This window comes from Urocampus carinirostris, chromosome 18 (assembly GCF_059441175.1).
Source record: "Urocampus carinirostris isolate Australia breed hairy pipefish chromosome 18, RoL_Ucar_1.0, whole genome shotgun sequence".
NCBI classification, from domain to species: domain Eukaryota; kingdom Metazoa; phylum Chordata; class Actinopteri; order Syngnathiformes; family Syngnathidae; genus Urocampus; species Urocampus carinirostris.
In genome coordinates this window covers 2494457-2513605 of record NC_142366.1, presented here as the reverse complement: position 1 = coordinate 2513605, position 19149 = coordinate 2494457, and the positions used below count along the sequence as shown (strand labels likewise).

General features: G+C 40.7%; 1 protein-coding gene across 4 annotated transcripts in view; it reads right to left on the bottom strand.

Annotated features, from left to right (window-relative positions):
* lama1 (laminin, alpha 1) overlaps positions 1 to 19149 on the bottom strand; it is an 85952-nt gene that overhangs the window by 6985 nt on the left and 59818 nt on the right. For 2 of the 4 annotated variants that reach the window (XM_088322892.1, XM_088322894.1), the window contains 16 exons: positions 18944 to 19091; positions 18760 to 18884; positions 17133 to 17283; positions 16924 to 17068; positions 15933 to 16074; positions 15744 to 15858; positions 15520 to 15672; positions 15294 to 15448; positions 15041 to 15235; positions 14799 to 14973; positions 10605 to 10711; positions 7851 to 8040; positions 6828 to 6977; positions 6615 to 6768; positions 2142 to 2275; positions 42 to 255 (listed from right to left, as the gene is read on the bottom strand). In XM_088322892.1, coding sequence (XP_088179018.1) covers positions 42 to 255; positions 2142 to 2275; positions 6615 to 6768; positions 6828 to 6977; positions 7851 to 8040; positions 10605 to 10711; positions 14799 to 14973; positions 15041 to 15235; positions 15294 to 15448; positions 15520 to 15672; positions 15744 to 15858; positions 15933 to 16074; positions 16924 to 17068; positions 17133 to 17283; positions 18760 to 18884; positions 18944 to 19091 — 2453 coding nt within the window. Of the gene's footprint in view, positions 1 to 41; positions 256 to 2141; positions 2276 to 6614; positions 6769 to 6827; positions 6978 to 7850; positions 8041 to 10020; positions 10190 to 10604; positions 10712 to 14798; positions 14974 to 15040; positions 15236 to 15293; positions 15449 to 15519; positions 15673 to 15743; positions 15859 to 15932; positions 16075 to 16923; positions 17069 to 17132; positions 17284 to 18759; positions 18885 to 18943; positions 19092 to 19149 lie in introns of those variants that run through there. The other 2 variants (XM_088322893.1, XM_088322895.1) reach the window with 2 other exon arrangements.

Genomic DNA, 19149 nt, shown 5'->3' with positions numbered 1-19149 from the left:
GCACGCTGACGTCTTCTGTACATATCTGTGGTCCGGCTTACCTGGGTACCCGCCCACAAACACAGGATTGTTTGTCTCGGCAGAAGTGGATTGTGGGTAAGGGTTGGTGATGGAGAAGCTCCGCCCGTCCACGCTCAGACTCAGTGTGTGTTTGGTCTTCCGGGCCAGCAGGCGGTGCCAGCGTCTATCGCAAAGCGCAGAACCACCAGTGGCGACTCGCACTCTGCCTGCCCCGTTGTTCACGTTAAACACCACCTGTGCACACAAATATATTAGAAATTAACCCAATATTAATTGACTGCCATATGCAGTTTTGTGAAAAACTATTTGCCCCATTCCTGATTTTTGTGGTTTTTTTTGGCATATTAATCAACCACAAAAGTTTTATAATATATAATAATATAATAATTTCCTTGTATTGTCATTCTGTGTAACAATGTACACAGAACGAAATGTCGATTGCACCTGACCCGTTGTAGCGAGCCGATGCAGCCGCAGCCAACAGAGGGCGCCGCCGACCACTTTTAAGTCTTAGGAATGACTCGGCCGGGGCGCGAACCACCGACCTCCCAGTCTCAAAGCGGGCGCCTTACCATCTAGGCTACTGAGCTTGATCATCAAGCCAATATTAATATTACACAGAGACAACCCGAGGCAATACAAAATGCATTTTTCAAATGTTGATTCCATTTATCAAGCCACAAAAAAAATCAAAACCTCTCTGGCCCTCTGAAGCTAACAGTGAATTGGGCCACATTTGGCAGCGATAACACAAAACAAACCTTCACGATAATTGGTAACGAGTGATTCACACCACTATGGAAAGGTTTTGGCCCACTCTCCTTTGCAAAATGGTTTCAAATCTACCATATTTGCGAGTTTTCTAGCATAAACTGCCCGTTTAAGGCCACACCGCAATATCTCAATTGGATTTATATCCAGACTTTGACACTCCAGAACCTCCATTAAGTCTTTGGGGAGTTATTCAGAGGTGTGTTTTGGATTATTATATGGTTGCATGATCCAAGAGCGCTTGAGTTTAAAGGCACAAATTGATGGCTGAATGTTCTCCCTCAGGATCTTCTGGTAAACGCCTGACTACATTTTTTCGTCAACAACAGAAAGTTGTTCAGGTCCTGAGGCAGCAGAGTAGCCCAAGACCATCACACTACCACCACCATGCTTAACTGCTTTTTATCAAATGCTGTGCCATTTTTACACCAGATGTAACAGGATGCACACCTTCCAAAAAGTGTCTCCAAACTTTTTGAGGATAAAGACGCTTTTTTGGCAATTATGAGGGAATTCTTTGTGTTCTTTTCTGACAGCAGTGGTTTTCCCCAGTGGTTGTCATTTTTTTGTCAGTGTCTTTTTTTATAGTAGAGTTACAAAGACTGACCTTAACTGAGGCCATCAAAGCCTGCAGTTCCTTCGATGTTTTTCAAAGTTCTTTTCTAACTTCCTGGATGAGACGTCCTCTCACTCTCATAGTAATCTTAGTTAGTCGACCACTCCTGGGAAGGTTTGCCACCGTTTCCAGTTTTCTTCATTTGTGGATAATGGCTCGGACAGTAGTTTGCTGGAGCCCTACAATTTTGGAAATGGCGTTGTGACCTTTTCTGGATGAATAAATCACTTTTCCTATTTTGTTCTATTTTTGATGGTGGCATGTTAATTGTGTTCTTGAAGTTTTATAGCCTACTTCACTTTGTCTAAAAGATCCAATTGAAGTGATTTCTTGTTTCAACACAGGTGGTGGCAATCGATTTTGGGTATGGCCTGTGGAATTGAACTCAACTTTCCCAAAATGTGGGGGCAAATACTTTTTCACGTAGGGCCAGTTAAGTTTTGATTTATTTTTTGTGCCTTGATAAATTGAAAAAAAATACTCCTTAGAGTTATGTCTGTGTGATATTAAAATTCGATTGATTATCTGAAACTTTACTGAGTGATAAATGTGCAAAGAAAAAAAAAAAACATTCAGGAAGGGGGCAAATACTTTTTCAAGGCACTATATGTCAAATCGTATTCAATACATTTAGTACCATTGACAGGAATTAACGTCAAACCTCATTTGATGCACACACTGCCAATAACAGCTGTAGATGTCAATTTATTTTATAATAATACTAATATTTTACCTGTCCTTTGACAATTTCCAGTCCGATGGCGTCCACCTTAGCACTGCTGATTCCAAGCAGGACCGCATCTGATTCTCCGGTCCGAAACTCCAAAGTCAATGACAAGTCTGAGCCCACCTTGTATCCCTCTCGCACTGAGCACACAAACGTAAATCATGGGTTACCAACGTGAAGTCGTGGGCACCAAGTAGCCCAAAGACCGCTTATGAAAATAGCTCAAAAGACTGATTTTCTAGGAAATCTTTCTAACTGGCCTTATAAAATCCTTGACATGATCAGTGTCTTCAAAACATGATAAATTCTTCAAAAATATAAACAATGTGTGTATCATTTCTATATGTATATCACTTAGTGTCATTAACAATAACAATTTAGTATTAACATAGTACACTGGTACCTCTTCATACGAGCACATTTGAACACGAGAAATTTTGTTATACGAGTTTTATTTGCAACAAAAACCTAAAAAATAAAGTTCGAGGATAAGATTAAGGAACTAGAAGAAGAACATAAAAAAACACCAAATGAATCCAGATTACAGGTATTAAAAACAACCAGAAGCAAATTAGATGAACTTTTGACAAATAAAGCAGAAGGGGCTCTGCGTTTTGTGAACCAGAGATATTATGAAATGGGCAATAGAGCCAGTCGATTGCTAGCCTTCCAACTTAAAAAGGCCCAAACAGATAGAATGATATCACAAATAAAACATCCTATCTCTAAACAATGTTTAGTAAAACCCAAAGGTATTGCAGAAGCATTTGCAGATTATTATGAAGATTTATACAAGGACTCAGAAAATGACTTGGATAACCACACGGCACAAAACTTTTTGGGAAAACTACATTTACCAACACTAACAGGGGGGGATACATTAGACATTATTCGCCCCATTACAAAACAGGAAATACAAGATACATAATTAACTTAAAAATAAATAAATCACCAGGAACGGATGGATTCCCGGGGGTCTTCTACAAAAGCTTTAAGGAAGAATTAACACCAGTACTGCATAAAGTATTTAACTATGCGCTAACAAAAGGAGATCCCACCAAATCATGGTCAGAAGCCATCATAACAGTCTTGCACAAAGAAGGAAAAGAAAGCTATAGACCAGTTAGTTTACTGTGTAACGATCTAAAAATTCTTACAAGCATACTGGCAAAAATATTGCAGAAATTCATAGCGGAATTAATTAGAAATGATCAAACAGGGTTTATTCCGGGAAGGCAGGGTGCAACAATAGATCAGATCAGATCAGATCTACTTTATTGTCATTCTAGTACACGTGTATACAGAACGAAATGTCGATACATCTGACCCGCACAGTTTCCTCGAATGTACAGATATAAGTAAAAGTTGTATTGTATTATGGCTACGTATAGTATTTTACCATAGTGCCGATAGTGCAAGAGGAGTAGCTAACCAGATGTGCAATATTAGGAGGATACTAAACATAATTACAAGCACAAAATCTAAGACCCAACCCTCGATGTTACTAAGCTTGGATGCACAAAAGGCTTTCGATAGGGTGAAATGGAGCTTCTTACATTAAACACTTATAGCTCTTGGCTTCCCGCAATAAATTTGTAGAATGGGTGAAAATAATCTATAAAAATCCTAAATCTCGTCTTAGAGTAAATGGTCACTGCTCATATTTCTTCGATATCAAAAGAGGAGTCCGGCAAGGGGACTGTTTAAGTCCACTCTGGTTTGCAATAAGCATAGAACCACTCGCGGAATCAATAAGACAAAATGAGCAAATAAGAGGCATATTAGATGAAGGAGGAATAGAACATAAAATATAATTGTTTGCCGATGACCTGTTGGTAATGCTGAAAGAACCTTCGTTATCAATACCACCACTGTTGGAGAGCCTTAAAATATATGGATAAGTAGCTGGGTATTTAAATAATGAGAGCAAATCAGTAGCAATGATATCAGGAAAATGTCCAACAGATATTTGATTTCAAATGGACAAATAAAGGGTTTAAATACTTGGGGTGACCATTACACCACATTCCACACGGCTGTTTGATGCAAATTATGAAATGTTGATAAAGGAAATAAGGAAAGATTTGGAAAGATGGGAAACAATTAGAATGAGCATATTACCAAGACTATTATTTCTGTTTCAATCTCTTCCTATTCTGATCCCCACATTTAAAATGTTAAATAGATTGATAGCAAAATTCCTTTGGCAAAACAAGAAACCTAGAATAAAATACAAAACCCTGTTAGCTTCTAAAGAAAAAGGGGGCCTAGACCTACCCAATATTAAATATTACTATGGGCAGCTCAATTTAAAGCACTTAATTTGTGGATTGCTACAGACAAAGATACGATATGGGTGGACATGGAGCAGCGATCTTGTCCAAATATGCCTGTGGAATCGTTACTATACATATCAGTCACGAGGTGGAAGAACTTAAAAATCCAGAATGAATGGATTAAGGGAACTATTAAAACTTGGTCAACAATACAAAAAAAAAATAAAAGTATCAAGATCTGCGAATAGGGCTACAAAAATAGCGAAAAACCCAGACTTTAAACCTAGGGTTATGGAGGTTGGATTTGAAAAATGGGCCCAAAAAAGATTGATGTTGATCACCCAAGTATTCGAAGGACAGGCAATGAAATCATTCAAACAGCTCCAACAAGAATTTGACCTACCTAGAAACGATTTTTACAAATATTTGCAACTAAGGCATTAACTCCAGAAACGTGATGAATGTGGGAAAATATGTAAGGAGCCAACTAAAGTTGAGGAATTATTAATATCATATACAAAAGGACAATCAATAAAGGGGGTTATATCAAAACTATGTAAAGCCCTGAGAATGGATCTCAGTAATGATGACATGGAGGTTAAGGAAAAATGGGAACAAGAAACTAAGGTAGTGATAAAAGACAACAAATGGGAAAAAACAATGAAAGAGGGACACAAAATAACCAACAGCCCGACATGGAGGGAGTTTGAATGGAAAGTAAAAATGCGATTCTTCTATACTCCCTCTATCACTTCAAAATATAAAAATACCTCAAATCTATGTTGGCGTAACTGTGGGGGGGGTCGGAGACTTTACGCATATTTTCTGGAATTGCCCTGTAATATTAAATTTTGGGAGAAGTATCCAGACAGAAATAAAATTAATTATTGGCTGGGAGTTGCGGTTGGACCCAATGGCCTATGTATTTGGAATTTTGCCAGAAGAATTACTGTCTGGTCAACAGAAATATATACTAAAGGTTATGCTTCTGGTAGCGAAGAAAATGATCACAGTGTCCTGGCTGAAACCACAACCCCCTGACATAAAACAATGGAGAGACAAATTAAAGCAACTGTACATTATGGAAAAAAACACTGCAAGACTTCAACTGAAACTCGACCAATTCGAGAAAAGATGGAAGCCTATCACACAAATTTTACTTGATGTCTAAACACCTCCCCCCCTTTTTTATTGTATTGATTGTATTGTATTAACATTTATTTATTTTTATTTTACTTTTTTTTTCTCTCCTGTTGTTCCTTCTGTAATTTATGGGTGTGTCAAGTGTATGTTTTGTGTTTGTGTGGAATCAAACCTCTGTCAAAATTTGTGTGAGAAATAAAAAGTTATAAAATAAAAGTGTGATCCTACAACAGAGTAGTCAGGTGGTGCATTATTCTCCACAGGATATGCTGCATCCAGCTTAGTCATTTTTATAGGCTTACACAGCTAATTAAAGCATGTGTCGCATACATTATAAGACTTATAAAAGGCTATTCACTTTTTACTGTTTCAAACAAAAAAAAAAAATGAGTCCAATATGGCTCTTTCAACATGTTGCCATACCCTGGCCAAGACGCTCATCAGTAACAAAAAAGTAGCTCTAGGCTTCCAAATATTTGGCAACCCATTACGTAAATCAGGCGTCTCCAACGTGGTTCCCCTCTGAGGACAGCTGAGGTGCCCGCAGACCTGTTCTGAAAATAGCTCAGCAGCGCTGGGTCATTGTAATTTTCTAGTAAAATGTTTTTTTAATTGAATGACTGAGTCCCTACTTTCTCTCTTTCATTTTCTTCTTTCTTATCTATTTTTGTCAGTTTATTTATTTCTCTTTTTATTTTCTCTCTTTCTTTCTTTCACAATCATTTTCTCTTCTTTCTTACTCTGTCTTTCTATCTTTCCTCTCTTTTTTCTCTTTTTCTCTTTCTTTCACCCTTTTTTCTCTATTTTCTCACCCTCTATGTTTCACCCTTCTTTTTTTCTCTTTCTCTTTTTCTCTCTGTCTATCTTTTTCTATTTTTTATTTCCACTTCTAATAACCTGGTAATAACATAGTAACAACAGCAAGTATTACAAAGTAAGTTATTGTTTTAGAACCGCAAGTCAAAATAGGTGCTCTTTTTGCACCAGCAAAAAGTAGCTCTCGGTTTGAAAAAGGTTGAGGAACCCTGGCTTAAATGATTTGGCGACATTTTCTACTCACTGAGTGTAGCGTATCCACTTCCGTTGAAGTAACTTCCTACTTCCTCTTTAATGAAACAGGAAGTGACGTTGTGCTGCGATGCAGGTCGAGAGAGATCCAACGTGACGCCATTGAGACTCATAGAGCGGACGCAACCTCGAAGGCCAGTAGTAGCCTACAGCCAGAAATTGATAGTTCGAATACTATTGCGTTTTTGTGTTTTGTCCGTCTTACGTTTATGCGTCGGGTGTTGAACCCCCGTGGTAGTCCGCCCAGGTACAGTTTGTTGTTGACATCTAGTTGGTTTCCTCGAATTGGGACCCAATCAGGGGCAAAAGCATCCACAGAGACTCGAATGGAACGCCGACTGACGTCCAAAGTCACCTAGGGATGCACACACAACACAATCAGAGAAGCCGACAACATAAGTAGGTACGCCTTTCATCCGAGCCATATCCTGGAGTGCCACGTCTAATCTTGTTGTAAACGATGGACTGCATTCATATAGCGCTTTACCAGTCACTGAAAACCTCCAAAGCGCTTTACGATGCACTTCACGCTTTACCCATTCTCACACAAAGACCGATAACTGGGTCAGCCATGCAAGGCGCATACCCTACTTATTGATGGAAATGGGGGTTTATTGTCCTGCTCACTGACACTCCCATATTTAACCCATACGAGCCAGGAATCAAACCTGTTACCTATTTGGTCCCATGACGACCACTCTACGATGAACTTCACACTTTACCCATTCACAAACTCACACACCGATAGCAGAGGAAGCAAGGCGCCAACCTGCTTATTGGGGAATTTAGGGGTTCAGTGTCTTGCCCAAGGACACTTTCCACATTTAACCCGGAGCAAGGGAATCAAACCTGCGACCTCTCAGGTCCCAAGAAGAGAGATCTACAATGCACTTCACACTTTACCCATTCAGACAAGACTCCTATCTGCTTATCGGGGAAATTAAGGGTGTCTTGCCTAAGGACACTACAACATTTAACTAGGAGGAGCCTGGAACTGATCCTGCAAAGGATCGCAGCCGCGCAAGTGCAGTTAATGTTATACAGTAAGAAGGGAAATAAAACAGGAATTTACAAAAACATTTCAAAAAAGCTCAACCTGAAGAGAGCAAAGATCTGCAACCGAAAAGGTTCAATTATTCAATGATCATGACATTTCCAAGCAAAATATATCGAATCGATATCAATAGATACTATCATGTATTTACTTGGATCAGATGGTTTCCCTCACCGTGTGCCATTCCCCATCGTTCACTGCTACCGAAGAGGCAACGGAGGAGACTCCTCTCCCGAGGTCGACCGACACCGAAGCCCGACCGGCTGCCAAACGCAGGACGGCGAAGTCCATTTGTTTTGTGTCGGACAAGAGCAGCAGCAAACCGTCCTGAGCTCGGGTTCGAAGCGATAGCTTCATTGACGCGCTAGCAAGAAAGAAGACGTTGAAGAGATTAAAGACCAATTTTGGTTCTCAAACAGGCACAGAACGTGTTGTGCAGGGGTCTCATACCGTTTTCAAGAGCCAAGCTACTTTTTTGTAATAATTAGCGCAGAGGGCACCTAATTTGATATGAATTTCTAAAATATCAATTTTTCAATATGGCTTGCTACATGGCTAAAAAGGTAGCTTGTAAGTTGAAAGGTAAACAGGTAAAAAAAACTAAAAGTGAGGTAGATGGATAGCTAACAGAGTAAAAAGCCATCTATATGGCTAGACAGACATCTAAAAACCAAGCTAGATAGCAAGCTAAAAAGGAGGCCAAAATTTAGCTAGATAATAGCAAAAAATGCAAATTACTAGGTATATAGCTTTTTAATAGAAACAAATGTGGGAAGATAGCTAGCTACAAAGCTAAACAAGTAGCCACATAGCTAGCGTAAAAAAACGCACATTTTTTGCTCATTTTCTTTATAAAGCCCATAAATTGAAATTTAGTTTGTTGTGGGGCGGCTGTAGCTCAAGAGGTAGAGCGCTGGTCGCAAGTTCGATACCCGGCTCCTCCATGTTATATGTCGAAGTGTCCTTGGGAATTCCTAATGCCCCGGATAGCATGGCTGACACTGCTATCTGTGTGTGAGTGTGTGTGAATGAATAAGTGTGAAGCACATTGTAAAGTGCTTTGGGAGGTCTTCAATGACTTGAAAAGCACTATATAAATGCAGACCATTTACATTTACATCACTCAAAAGATAAATAGATAAATGTGTTTAATACATGAATAAATTATCATTCTATTCTTTTGATTAATTGCTTGAAAAATGTTGAATAATTTTTTTTTCCATGAAGCCCATGAACTGGATTTTATTTTTGGGAAATTCGAAAATAACAACTTATCATGTTATTGCTATGTCGTGACTATGTTATTACCCGGTTAATTATTAAAGATAGGGGTTAAACTCCAGCAGCTCCCGTGTTATTTTCGATTGTTCTCAGTTATTTTCGATTGTTCTCAGCTTAGGGATGCTGCTGGAAAAGTGAATTTCCCTTCGGGGATGAATAAAGTATCTATCTATCTATCTATCTATCTATCTAAATAGACTCAGTCAACCCCCCCCAAAAAAAATCGTAACTAAAAAAAAATCACATTGACCCAACACGGGTGACCTGTTTTTAGAACAAGTCAACTGTCCTTGGGGGGGCACCCCTGTGTGCGCGAGAACCACGTTGGTGTAGTGTTCCTCTCCAAAACCATGCAGATTTGTTGCAGAATATCCCAGGCGCCGGGAGACTCGAGAAATTTGGTCTCAAAGTTGACCGATTTGCCTCATATTTTTTTTACGCTGTGATGCAGTTGAAGGGACAAGAAGGACTTTCAAACTGGGAAATCCCATCAACACAACATGTGAATTAGAACTTTGCTTGGCTCAGGGACTTTTTTATCCGAGTTGCATGCTTTGATCATCAAACGCTTCTGTGGGTAAGTTTACCTGCTGCATTTTCCGCATACATTCCTTTTATGCCTTGTGTACGTGTTTGACGCGGTAGCTTAGGTGCTTATTGCATGTTTTTATATGGCCAGCCTGGTGTTTTTTTGCCGATCTGTCCCGGTTAGCCCTATTTAGCAGCCGACTAACCTGCTGTTTGCTGGTTGGTTTAGCCCCTGTTAGCTCTCCGTGTGTTACTTTTGCCAGTTGACTGTATTTTGGCTGCTCACAAGTTGTTGTACCACTACTGCACCCAACTGACTCTCTCTCTCTTTCTTTAGCTCTTTTTAGCTTCTTTCTTACCCTCTCTTTATCTCTGTATTTTTATTTTCTCTTTGTTTCACTCTCCTTTTCTCATGCCCTCTCCATCTTTCTTTCCCTTTTTTTCCTTTTTTCACCTCCTTTTACCTTCTTTCTTACCCTCAAACCATCTTAATTTCCCTTTTTCTTTCTCTCTTTTTTCTTACCCTCTCTTTCTTTCTTGTGATGGTTGCCATGGCGCTCAATTGGCTGCGCCTGTGTGTCACAGTTGCAATGGTGTCCAATTGGCCAAGCCCGTGTGTGTGTCACGGTTGCCATGGTGCATCTGCCGCAGGGATTTCGAACTTTTGGACTAGCGTGACGTCATCCACTCCGCTACAAGCACCCCTAGGGCATCATGTTAATCCGTTAATAAACAACGGGGTAGACTGCTGGAAGTGTTAATTTCCCTACGGGGATGAATAAAGTATCTATCTATCTATCTATCTCTGTCTTCCTCTCTACTTTTATCTTTCTCTCTTTTTTTATCTTTTTTCTCTCTTTCACTTTTTCCTCTTCTGTTTTACCCTCTCTTTTTCTCCCTCTCCCTTCCTTTTTTCTCTTTCTTTCTCTCTTCTTTCTATGTATGATAATTAACCTAACAATAACAAAGTATGTAAGTACAAGATGCTAAATTATTCTTTTAGAAATGCATACGAAAATAGGTGCCCTTTGCTTTCCACGCTTGAAAAATGTTACAGACCCCTCTTTTCTAATTCGGTAATTTAGGTGGACGTTGAAGCAGAACTTGTCCCAGGCTTACCTTTTGCGGACGGTGCTGGGCTCGATGGTGAAAGTCATGTGACTATGCCGCGACGAGCCGAGGTGAGCCGCTGTGGGCAGGAAGCTCAAGTCGGCTTCCGGCGTACACTGAAAGACATTCGCCAAATATTTGGGGTCAATGTGATGAAGAATAATAATATACAAAAAAATATTTAAGCAATAAATGTGGAAACCATAAATTAATGGCGAAAACCCCCAGGATCCACATGATTTTGTTCACAAGTGTGTATTGTTATGCCGTTAAAAGATTTTCTGGCCTTAATTGCCTCATCGTATGTATGGATCATGACAAGCTTTATTTCCATAGTTATTATATTTTTTCCTCTCCATTTTGCGTCAGTGTAAGTCTTAATACCCATACCAAATAAATAAAGTACAATAAATACAGTATTGTATTGCAGTGACAAAGAGATTCAGAATGAAACGAAGAGCAAGGAGAATTATCTGATGTGGGGTCCTTTCAAGGTTTCTTCATTTTCCTCATTTTGAGGTTTTTGATTTTTTTTTTTTCCCTCACCCTCATGTAGGTTTTTAGATCAGGGGAGGGTCTAATAATAGTCTGTCATTTGCAATAATCTGTGGTCTGTGCAGCCGTTTGAGATTCCTTGTGATTAAGGGCTATACAAATAAACCTGACTGGACTTGACATAGTGGGAGGTAGTTTCGCCAATAGAATATCTATATCGTCATGACAAATAGTAGACTAGCATTTTATAGAACGACCATTAGCAGATAAGCATCTCAGATACATAACTTGTCATATGCACAAACATCCCAAAGCTTTTGGGCACGCAAAATAATTGGATCCAAAAACATCTTATTCCCCACTATAAAGTGAAAATAATGTAAGGTGGGATTGAAGTATCCCAGGGGTCTACTGTACACATAAAAGGTGTGGCATTAGAGTGATTTATTTTAGAGTTCAGTAATTTCCAAAAACCTTAACAAAAAAACATCCATAAAGGTGAATACAATAAGCAGAATTTGACCCTGACTTTCTTCTGTCCTGATTCCTATTTGATTCCCGACCCCTTTTCTGAACTCGATTACGTTTTTCTCCACCATCCCGGCCATCGATCTGTTCTTTCACCGCTCTCGACACTGCCTTCGCTCGCCACGGAAGTGCCACTTCCGCGTTCCGAGTGATCTGCTACCCATGACCGACGATCACCAGATCGTGGGTGCAAGCCTTTTCCTCCTTCTAAATAAAACTGAGAAAAACGAATGCAAGTGGGTACCGTCTCCGTTTCTGGTCTCTGACACTCCCCCTTTTTTTATAGGACTTTAGTTTTCATTTCTATACTTATTATCTGCTTTTATTGATATACCGTATTTTCCGCACTATAAGGCGCACCTAAAAGCCTTTATTTATTTCAAAAGCTGACCATGCGCCTTATAATACAGTGCGCCTTATTTATGGATCAATTTTAAAGTTGCAAAGTTTTCCAACTAACTTGCAGCCGCCGACTAGATTTTCCCCCGAACGCCAAGTAGTACGCGGTGGATGCTGGGATTTATTTACCGGCGTTTCATTGGCTAACCAATGTGTCAATCATCATTTGAATCGATCACTATTGGCTAAAGTTATTCGGAGGTCAAGAGGCGGATCCTTTTTATCATTTACAGGCTGCCATTGGCTTAAACGGCAAACAAAGCCTGCAATTGGCCAAAAAAGATGTATCAATCATCAGTTGAATCGATCACTATTGGCTAAAGTTATTCGGAGGTCAAGGGGCGGATCCTTTTTATCATTTACAGGCTGCCATTGGCTTAAACGGCGAAACTAAGCCTGCAATTGGCCGAAAAAGATGAATGCGTATAGCATGTGGCTGACGGCATAGAGAAAGCATTTTTTTCTATTCTGTATTTGTAAATATTGTATTCTCCTGGATTCACTACCCTCACGGATATAAGAGGACATTGCCTGCACATTATTATGAACACAACGACTTCGGTGAGCTATTCCGGGTTTTATATTGTCCCTGTATCTTGTTTCAGACTGAACTCGATGTTTCGGTGATAAGCGGTGCAGATAATGGATGGAATGGAGTGTCTATTTTTAAATTAAACTCAATTCCAAGTGTTTATTGTCATGTGCACAGTAAAGTTGCGAGCGAAAAAGAAAATAGATACTAAGGAATGGTTATCATTTCTTGAATCCCAAGACTTTAACCTTCCGAATGATGGAACGATGCATTTGAGTGACATCTTACGGACACCGCATCCGCACGTGTTCTCGACACGTATTTGCGTCTTTGCAAGCTTTCGGAATGTTAAGGGGGTAATAAGTTGGACTGAACTATCTGACTGTTTTGTCCACGTTCCCATTGTAGCGCCTTATAATCCGGTGCGTCTTATGTATGTCAAAAATAGGACCAAAAACTATTTTTTCGGGGTGCGCCCTATAACCCGGTGCGCCTTATAGTGCGGAAAATACAGTAATTGTTTTTATTCTGTGTATAGCGACTTTGAGTGCCAAGAAAGGCACTTTGAAATAAAATGTATCATCGTTATTATAAACTCCTTCCGTTCGCCTGATGTTTCTCTCAAATTGGAAGTGCCGGTGCCAGCCAATTTTGGCCATTTTGACTCATTTTTTAAGAATTACAGAAAATTTACTTCTGTAGCCATATAAGCATAGGACATATCAAAAGAAAGCGTCATTCTTTCATTAGGAAAAAAGTATATTTCTAGCTTTTACCATCACTTTTTTTTTGCGTTTGTTATACCTCCAACACCTTAACCACGGGTCTCCGACCCTTGGCTGCAAACACTTGGGTGCCCCCCTTAGAACAGCTGAGGTGCCCACAGATCTTTCTTTCTTTCTTTTTATACTCCTCTTTCTTTTTCTCCCTTTCTTAGTCTCTTTCTTTTTCTCCCTTTTCTGTCTCTCTGTATCCATTTTCTGTCTCTTTCTGTATCCCTTTCTTTCTTTCTTTCCTTTCTTTCTTCTGCTCTTTCCCTCTCTCCAAATCTTTTTTTGCTCTCTCTGTTCTTTTCTATTTTTTTCCTCCTTCTTTTTTTCTTTCTCCCCTATTATTTTTTTCTCTTTGTCATTTCTGCTTTCCTTCTCTTTTTTTCTTGTTTGGTCTAGTTTTATCTCTTGTTTCTACTTCCAACAATTAAGTATTAATATAGTACTACTATAGTAAGTATTATTTTGGAAATGTACATCAAACTGGGTATGTAGCAAAAAGTAGCTCGACGCTTGAAAAAGTTTGGACACCCCTGATATAAAAAATGTTTTCTATAGAAAAAGGGCACCTCGCTTGCAAAATAATATTTTATTGCAAGAGCAAGAACAATCAACAGCCCCCGATGTTTCTTGTGGCATGATCACATGATTTTTGGTAACCATGATGACCGTGGACGTGCACAAAATGTGCACAAAAAATCATCCCTCTCCGTCACAAAAATGACTAAAGGCCTTTGTCAGCTTTTTTTTTTTTTTTTTACAAAAAATAAAGCATTGACCCGTAAAGCATCTGTACTTACAGAGCGAGAGAGGATACTGCTGCTGTGTTTTACCCACGCACTGACTTGTTTGACATTTGTAGAAGAGACAAACTTAAACTGCATCAATGTGATTTTATTTACCCAACCAAAAAGCTGCATTTTTTTTTAAATAAATGCACAGTACGTTTCATTGCACTCTTTTTGTTGCACGTTGGGGGCATGTTATGCGCGTTTCATTTTGGGGTTCTTTCCAATCCTCAAAATGAAAGTGACATCAAAAGTGGGATTTGTCTATTGCATTTCGGTAGTTTTTTAAAGAAATGAAACATACTGTAATCGTTTTATATTGTAAATATGTCAAACTTAAGGAGGTATCCTACAATAGTCATGTAGTGTATTATACCCCACATAAAGTGCAGCATTAAATTAATTTTGAAAGTAGGCTTATGTAACTCATATTTATATTATAAAGCTTTTTAAAGCTTTTAATTTTTTGCGGCTCTAGACATTTTGTTTGCATTTGTCACTCCGGCCATTTAGTGGTGATTTATCTTACTTAATTCATTGCCAGAGGCTTAGTGCTGACTTATAAGCAGCACCAAAGCCAGTGTACTAACTTTTAAAATAAAACAAACTAATTTTTTTTTTACGATTGGACTCAGGGGCAATGCTTCTGAAACATATTTATATGTAAGGCTACTAAATTAGTTAAAATTACCATAAATTCAGCAGGTGTCAGATGGGCAGGTGGAGTGACAAACAGCTGGGAAGGATCCATAGTGAGTTCTACATCCTGGTCTTCCGGAAGCACCGCCCCTCGGACCTTCTCCTCCAATTGGCAGCTGTCGAGCACCGCCCCCTCGAACCTGACTGCTGCTGACAGGTCGATGAGCCTATCGGATTGGACGTCCGTTTTGTTCAAGATGATTTACAGTGTGTGTCTTTATGCTTAAAACTGACCGTCCACCCAGCACCAGATGCTGTATGCATCCTCTGAACGACGTAACAATCTTCTTTAATCTCATTGGAAAATGAGCCTCAGTCCCCAAAGGCAATCCTCCAATAAAAAAAGAGGTCGTGGCCAAACGGGAAAATACGCCCGGAAAAAGTGGGACGGATTTTACGTTTCCCTCGTCGACTTGGATGGAGAGCGACCTGAGAGACAGACGGATGTTAGATTGATGACGATTTCAGTTTCCACTGTTACACATACTTCTTGTTGATGTTAACGATAACCGAATGTTTGGTTCCGTCAGCGAAGGATCTGCCATTTTGGGCCGCCATTACCAACGCTCGCCGTCCGTCTGTGCCTGCTTCTCCAAGCTCTGCCTCCAAAGATCCATTCACCAAATGCACGGACAGGAAGTGCTGCAGAAGGACAGGTGTGCATGAGCAAAGGATCACTAAAGACGTGGGAATTCGCTTTAGTGGAATCAAACCCGTGGCTGAGGATGGCTATCCGCGATGGTAGCCAACAGTAGTCCTGATTGATTGTTGGATTTGAAAGAAAAGAGAAGCTCCGCCTCTTGACCTAGCGATTGGGGAGCGATTTGGACGTAGCCACCACTTAACATTGACACACTGCGCACAGCCTAAGAATAAGAAATGTGAACAATGATAAGAAATGAGGTCCAAAGTCAAGAGTGTCTGTGTGTGCACGCACCTCAAGAATGCAGCCTTTCTTGACTCCATATGCATCCCGTAGCAGGTCAAAGTTCAACCGGGCAATCTCCACGTTCTTAATACAGCCAACATAAGACCTAGAGACAACTTGTCGCCTAGCAACCAAATTAATATTCAACAGCTTGTGATCAGATATCCATTCACATCCAGTTCCCCCCAAAAACCGAACCTGATTGGACGGGAAGCGGGAAGCCCTCCGATGTAGATAGGGTCGAGGTCGGAACGGTTGAGATCAGAGGCTGTTCCAGGTGACTCCGTCTCCAGGACTTCTTTCTCAGATGATTGGTCTGCTGCCATGATTGACAGGTAACCTAAAAAGAAACAAAATGAATAAAAAATATAAGGGAGGTGTTATACACTTAAGGTGTTATACACTTAAAGGCATTTGGCTCAAAGGACGAAGTTATGATAGGGTTAAAATAAAAGTCCATAAAAAAATGGTAATGCACTTACGGGAATCTCGCTCAAATTACTAAGTTATAATAGGGTTATAAAGAAACCCCAGGCAGGGTCAAACTTTTATTTTGAAAAAGGAGTCGGTCATTTCGTTCAAATTTCTCCCATGTTTTTTATTTTCTAAAAATGTGGTTGTGGTTTACAAACAATCCAATCTGTGCTCTGTTGTGGGCACAGAGCTGGACAGCCTGACAAAAGTAGCTGAGAGACGGGCACTGGAAAAGCTGTGGTCAATCATGGGCAATCCATCGCATCCACTACACAGCATTATCTCCAGACAGAAGAGCAGTTTCAGCGACAGACTGCTGTCACTGTCTTGTACTATGGACAGACTGAAGAGATCTTTTCTTCCTCATGCCATGAGGCTCTTTAACTCTACCCGGCAGAGTAAAGGCCCACATTACACCACACCCCCTACATTGCATATTACCGTATTTTTTTATTGCAATATGTGATCTGTGGAGCACTATCTAGACACTCCATATAACACGCTACAGTGCAGGTCACATTGGGTATTTGTATATTGTATTCTTTTTGCTTTATTATTGTATTGTTCTATCTATCTATCTAATACCAGAATCTCTTTTCTCAAAGCGGGGTGGTTTACGAGTAATAAGAATTTAATTACATTCCAGGCTAACTGTCACAGTACATCGGTTTGGTGTTAAAAGGAGACTATTTTTCCATCAGTTGGCAGTGCTTACCTTTGCGCCGGTTCCTTTGCAACGTGATCTTGTACCACACACCAGTGTTGTATTTCCTGCTGGAAGTTAGCACAAGAGGGCCAGAACCGAGGTCAAAAGTCAATCGAACACTGCCCTCCACCAGCTCGATGGACAGGAAGTCCCTCTGCAGGAGACAAAAAAAACCTTGAGACAAATTCATGATGACGATTTTTGGGTGGCGGTTATACCGTGTTGTTGGAGGCCAAGTACAAGAGTAATCCACCCGGCGACAGCGTTTTAAACAACAAGACGATGGAGGTGGAAGTGGCTCGGAGAGACTTTTGGACCAATGAGAATCCGGAACCGTCAAAGTGGAAGGCCGTCTCTTCCGCCTGTGGACTGGATCAGAATCTTGTACTAGTTTCAGGTTCTTGGGGATCAAACTGAGTGTTTTTATAGAGACCCCTTGCTCCATCGCACTTCGGTTATGCTGGTTCACTGCTCCGTGGATTTTGAATGGAGTTGTCTTCATTCTCATTGATATCAATGTCTTGTATTTGTTTGGGACAGTACAGTAAACACACAGCAAATGCTATCACAGGGGGAGGTTGGTGATGGCTTGTGGGGTGTTGGGTGGACGTTTGAACCTGTGTGTGCGACTGTGATGGACTGGTGTAGTCAAGTCATGTTTATTTGTATAGCCCTTCATCAGAAGGAGTCTCAAAGGGCTGCATAGACCACAGATTATTGCAAACGAGAGACTTATTACACCATCCCCTGATCTAAAACCTACAGGAGGGCAAGGAAAAACTCGAAACCTCAACATGAGGTAAATGAATAAACCTTTCAAAGGGACCGCGCATGAGGTAATCCCCCTTCCAGGATGACCAGGCTGCAATGGCTGTTGCAATAACAAATAATACACAGATATTGTCAACGTAAACTATAGGTCATTCATAAGCTATGGAATAGAAGTGTGTTTTAAGCCTAGATTTAAACAGTTTCACTGAGGTTGCAGATGGAAAATGAGTGGGCAGGCGCTGTGTTCATCCAAACAGACTGCGAAGCATGGCGACAGCTAGTAGCTAAAGCGGCTCATTACATTGAAAAGAAAATCAATTAAATCAGATTCTAAGGAAAATCAGAAGAACACAAAAAAATGGTGATTACCAGCCAGTGCTCCGTGTATTGTTATTGCGTCCGGGAAGCAACTGAGGCAAAGTTGGGAGAGGCTGCAGGTCCGGCCTACTGCTACAGCTAGGCTAACAACTCTCTTAAGCTACCCTTACTGATCCTGTTTCCCACCAATGCCAGATCCATTGCCCATAAAACTGTAGCAACAACTTGTGGGGAAGTGTTCGGGATGGTTGTATTTAAATCTTCGCAGAGCTAGCTGAAGTAGCGGTTACCCAATGCTAGCGTGAAGCTAGTTAGCCACTCTCTGAATCGCTTTCTTACTCTGACAGGAAAAGCTTTCTAATTTCGTTGTTGGTTGGTGGGATCCCATAACCACTCGGGTCATAAAGCACCATTTCCTGTGGTATGTCTTGGGCAAGAACAGCCTGGTGGCGCCCACCCCTCTCCAGGCCAACATGTTTCCACCAGGTCTCGAACTGATGATCTTTCGAGTGATAGGCAAATGTGCTAACCACTGCACAACTGAAACACTTTTTCACGATGACAAAGACCATTTATTACACTGTAATTCAGTGTTCTGTTTTTATTTGTAGATCTGTAATTGTTATTTTGTTACAGTTATATACTCTCAGTTGATAATGATGTCATCTCGAAGTTTGACCCTTGGGGGCGTCGCTACTTTACGGATTTCAATTTTTCTGGTCCCTATCAACCATGATAACAGAGAGATCATTGTACCTGCTGAAGCAGCCGCCGCACTGCCCCTTCCTGTTGAAGTAGTTCCAAAGTCCCACGTTTTTCTCGTTGAGCAACGCCTCCCCCAGGCATCCCCGAAACGTGGACCACTGCAGCGCCGGCGGCTTCTGACGTCGCACGGCGCCATTAGCATCAGGCTGACTTTACCTTGCGAGGCATGCATTACCTGTGTGTCGTCCGGAAGGCCTCCAATGTGGATCGCGGTGCTGTTGTCCACATGCAGTACCCGAGCCGGTCCGGGGGATGACGCCATAACTGTTTGAGATGGCGACGTATCCAGCTGGTGGACGGTCAGGAAGCCCCGAGAGCCCAAGCTACAAAGATGGCCGCAGGGATCAGTGGTGGATAGCAGCAGTACTGCGGCTAGGTGTG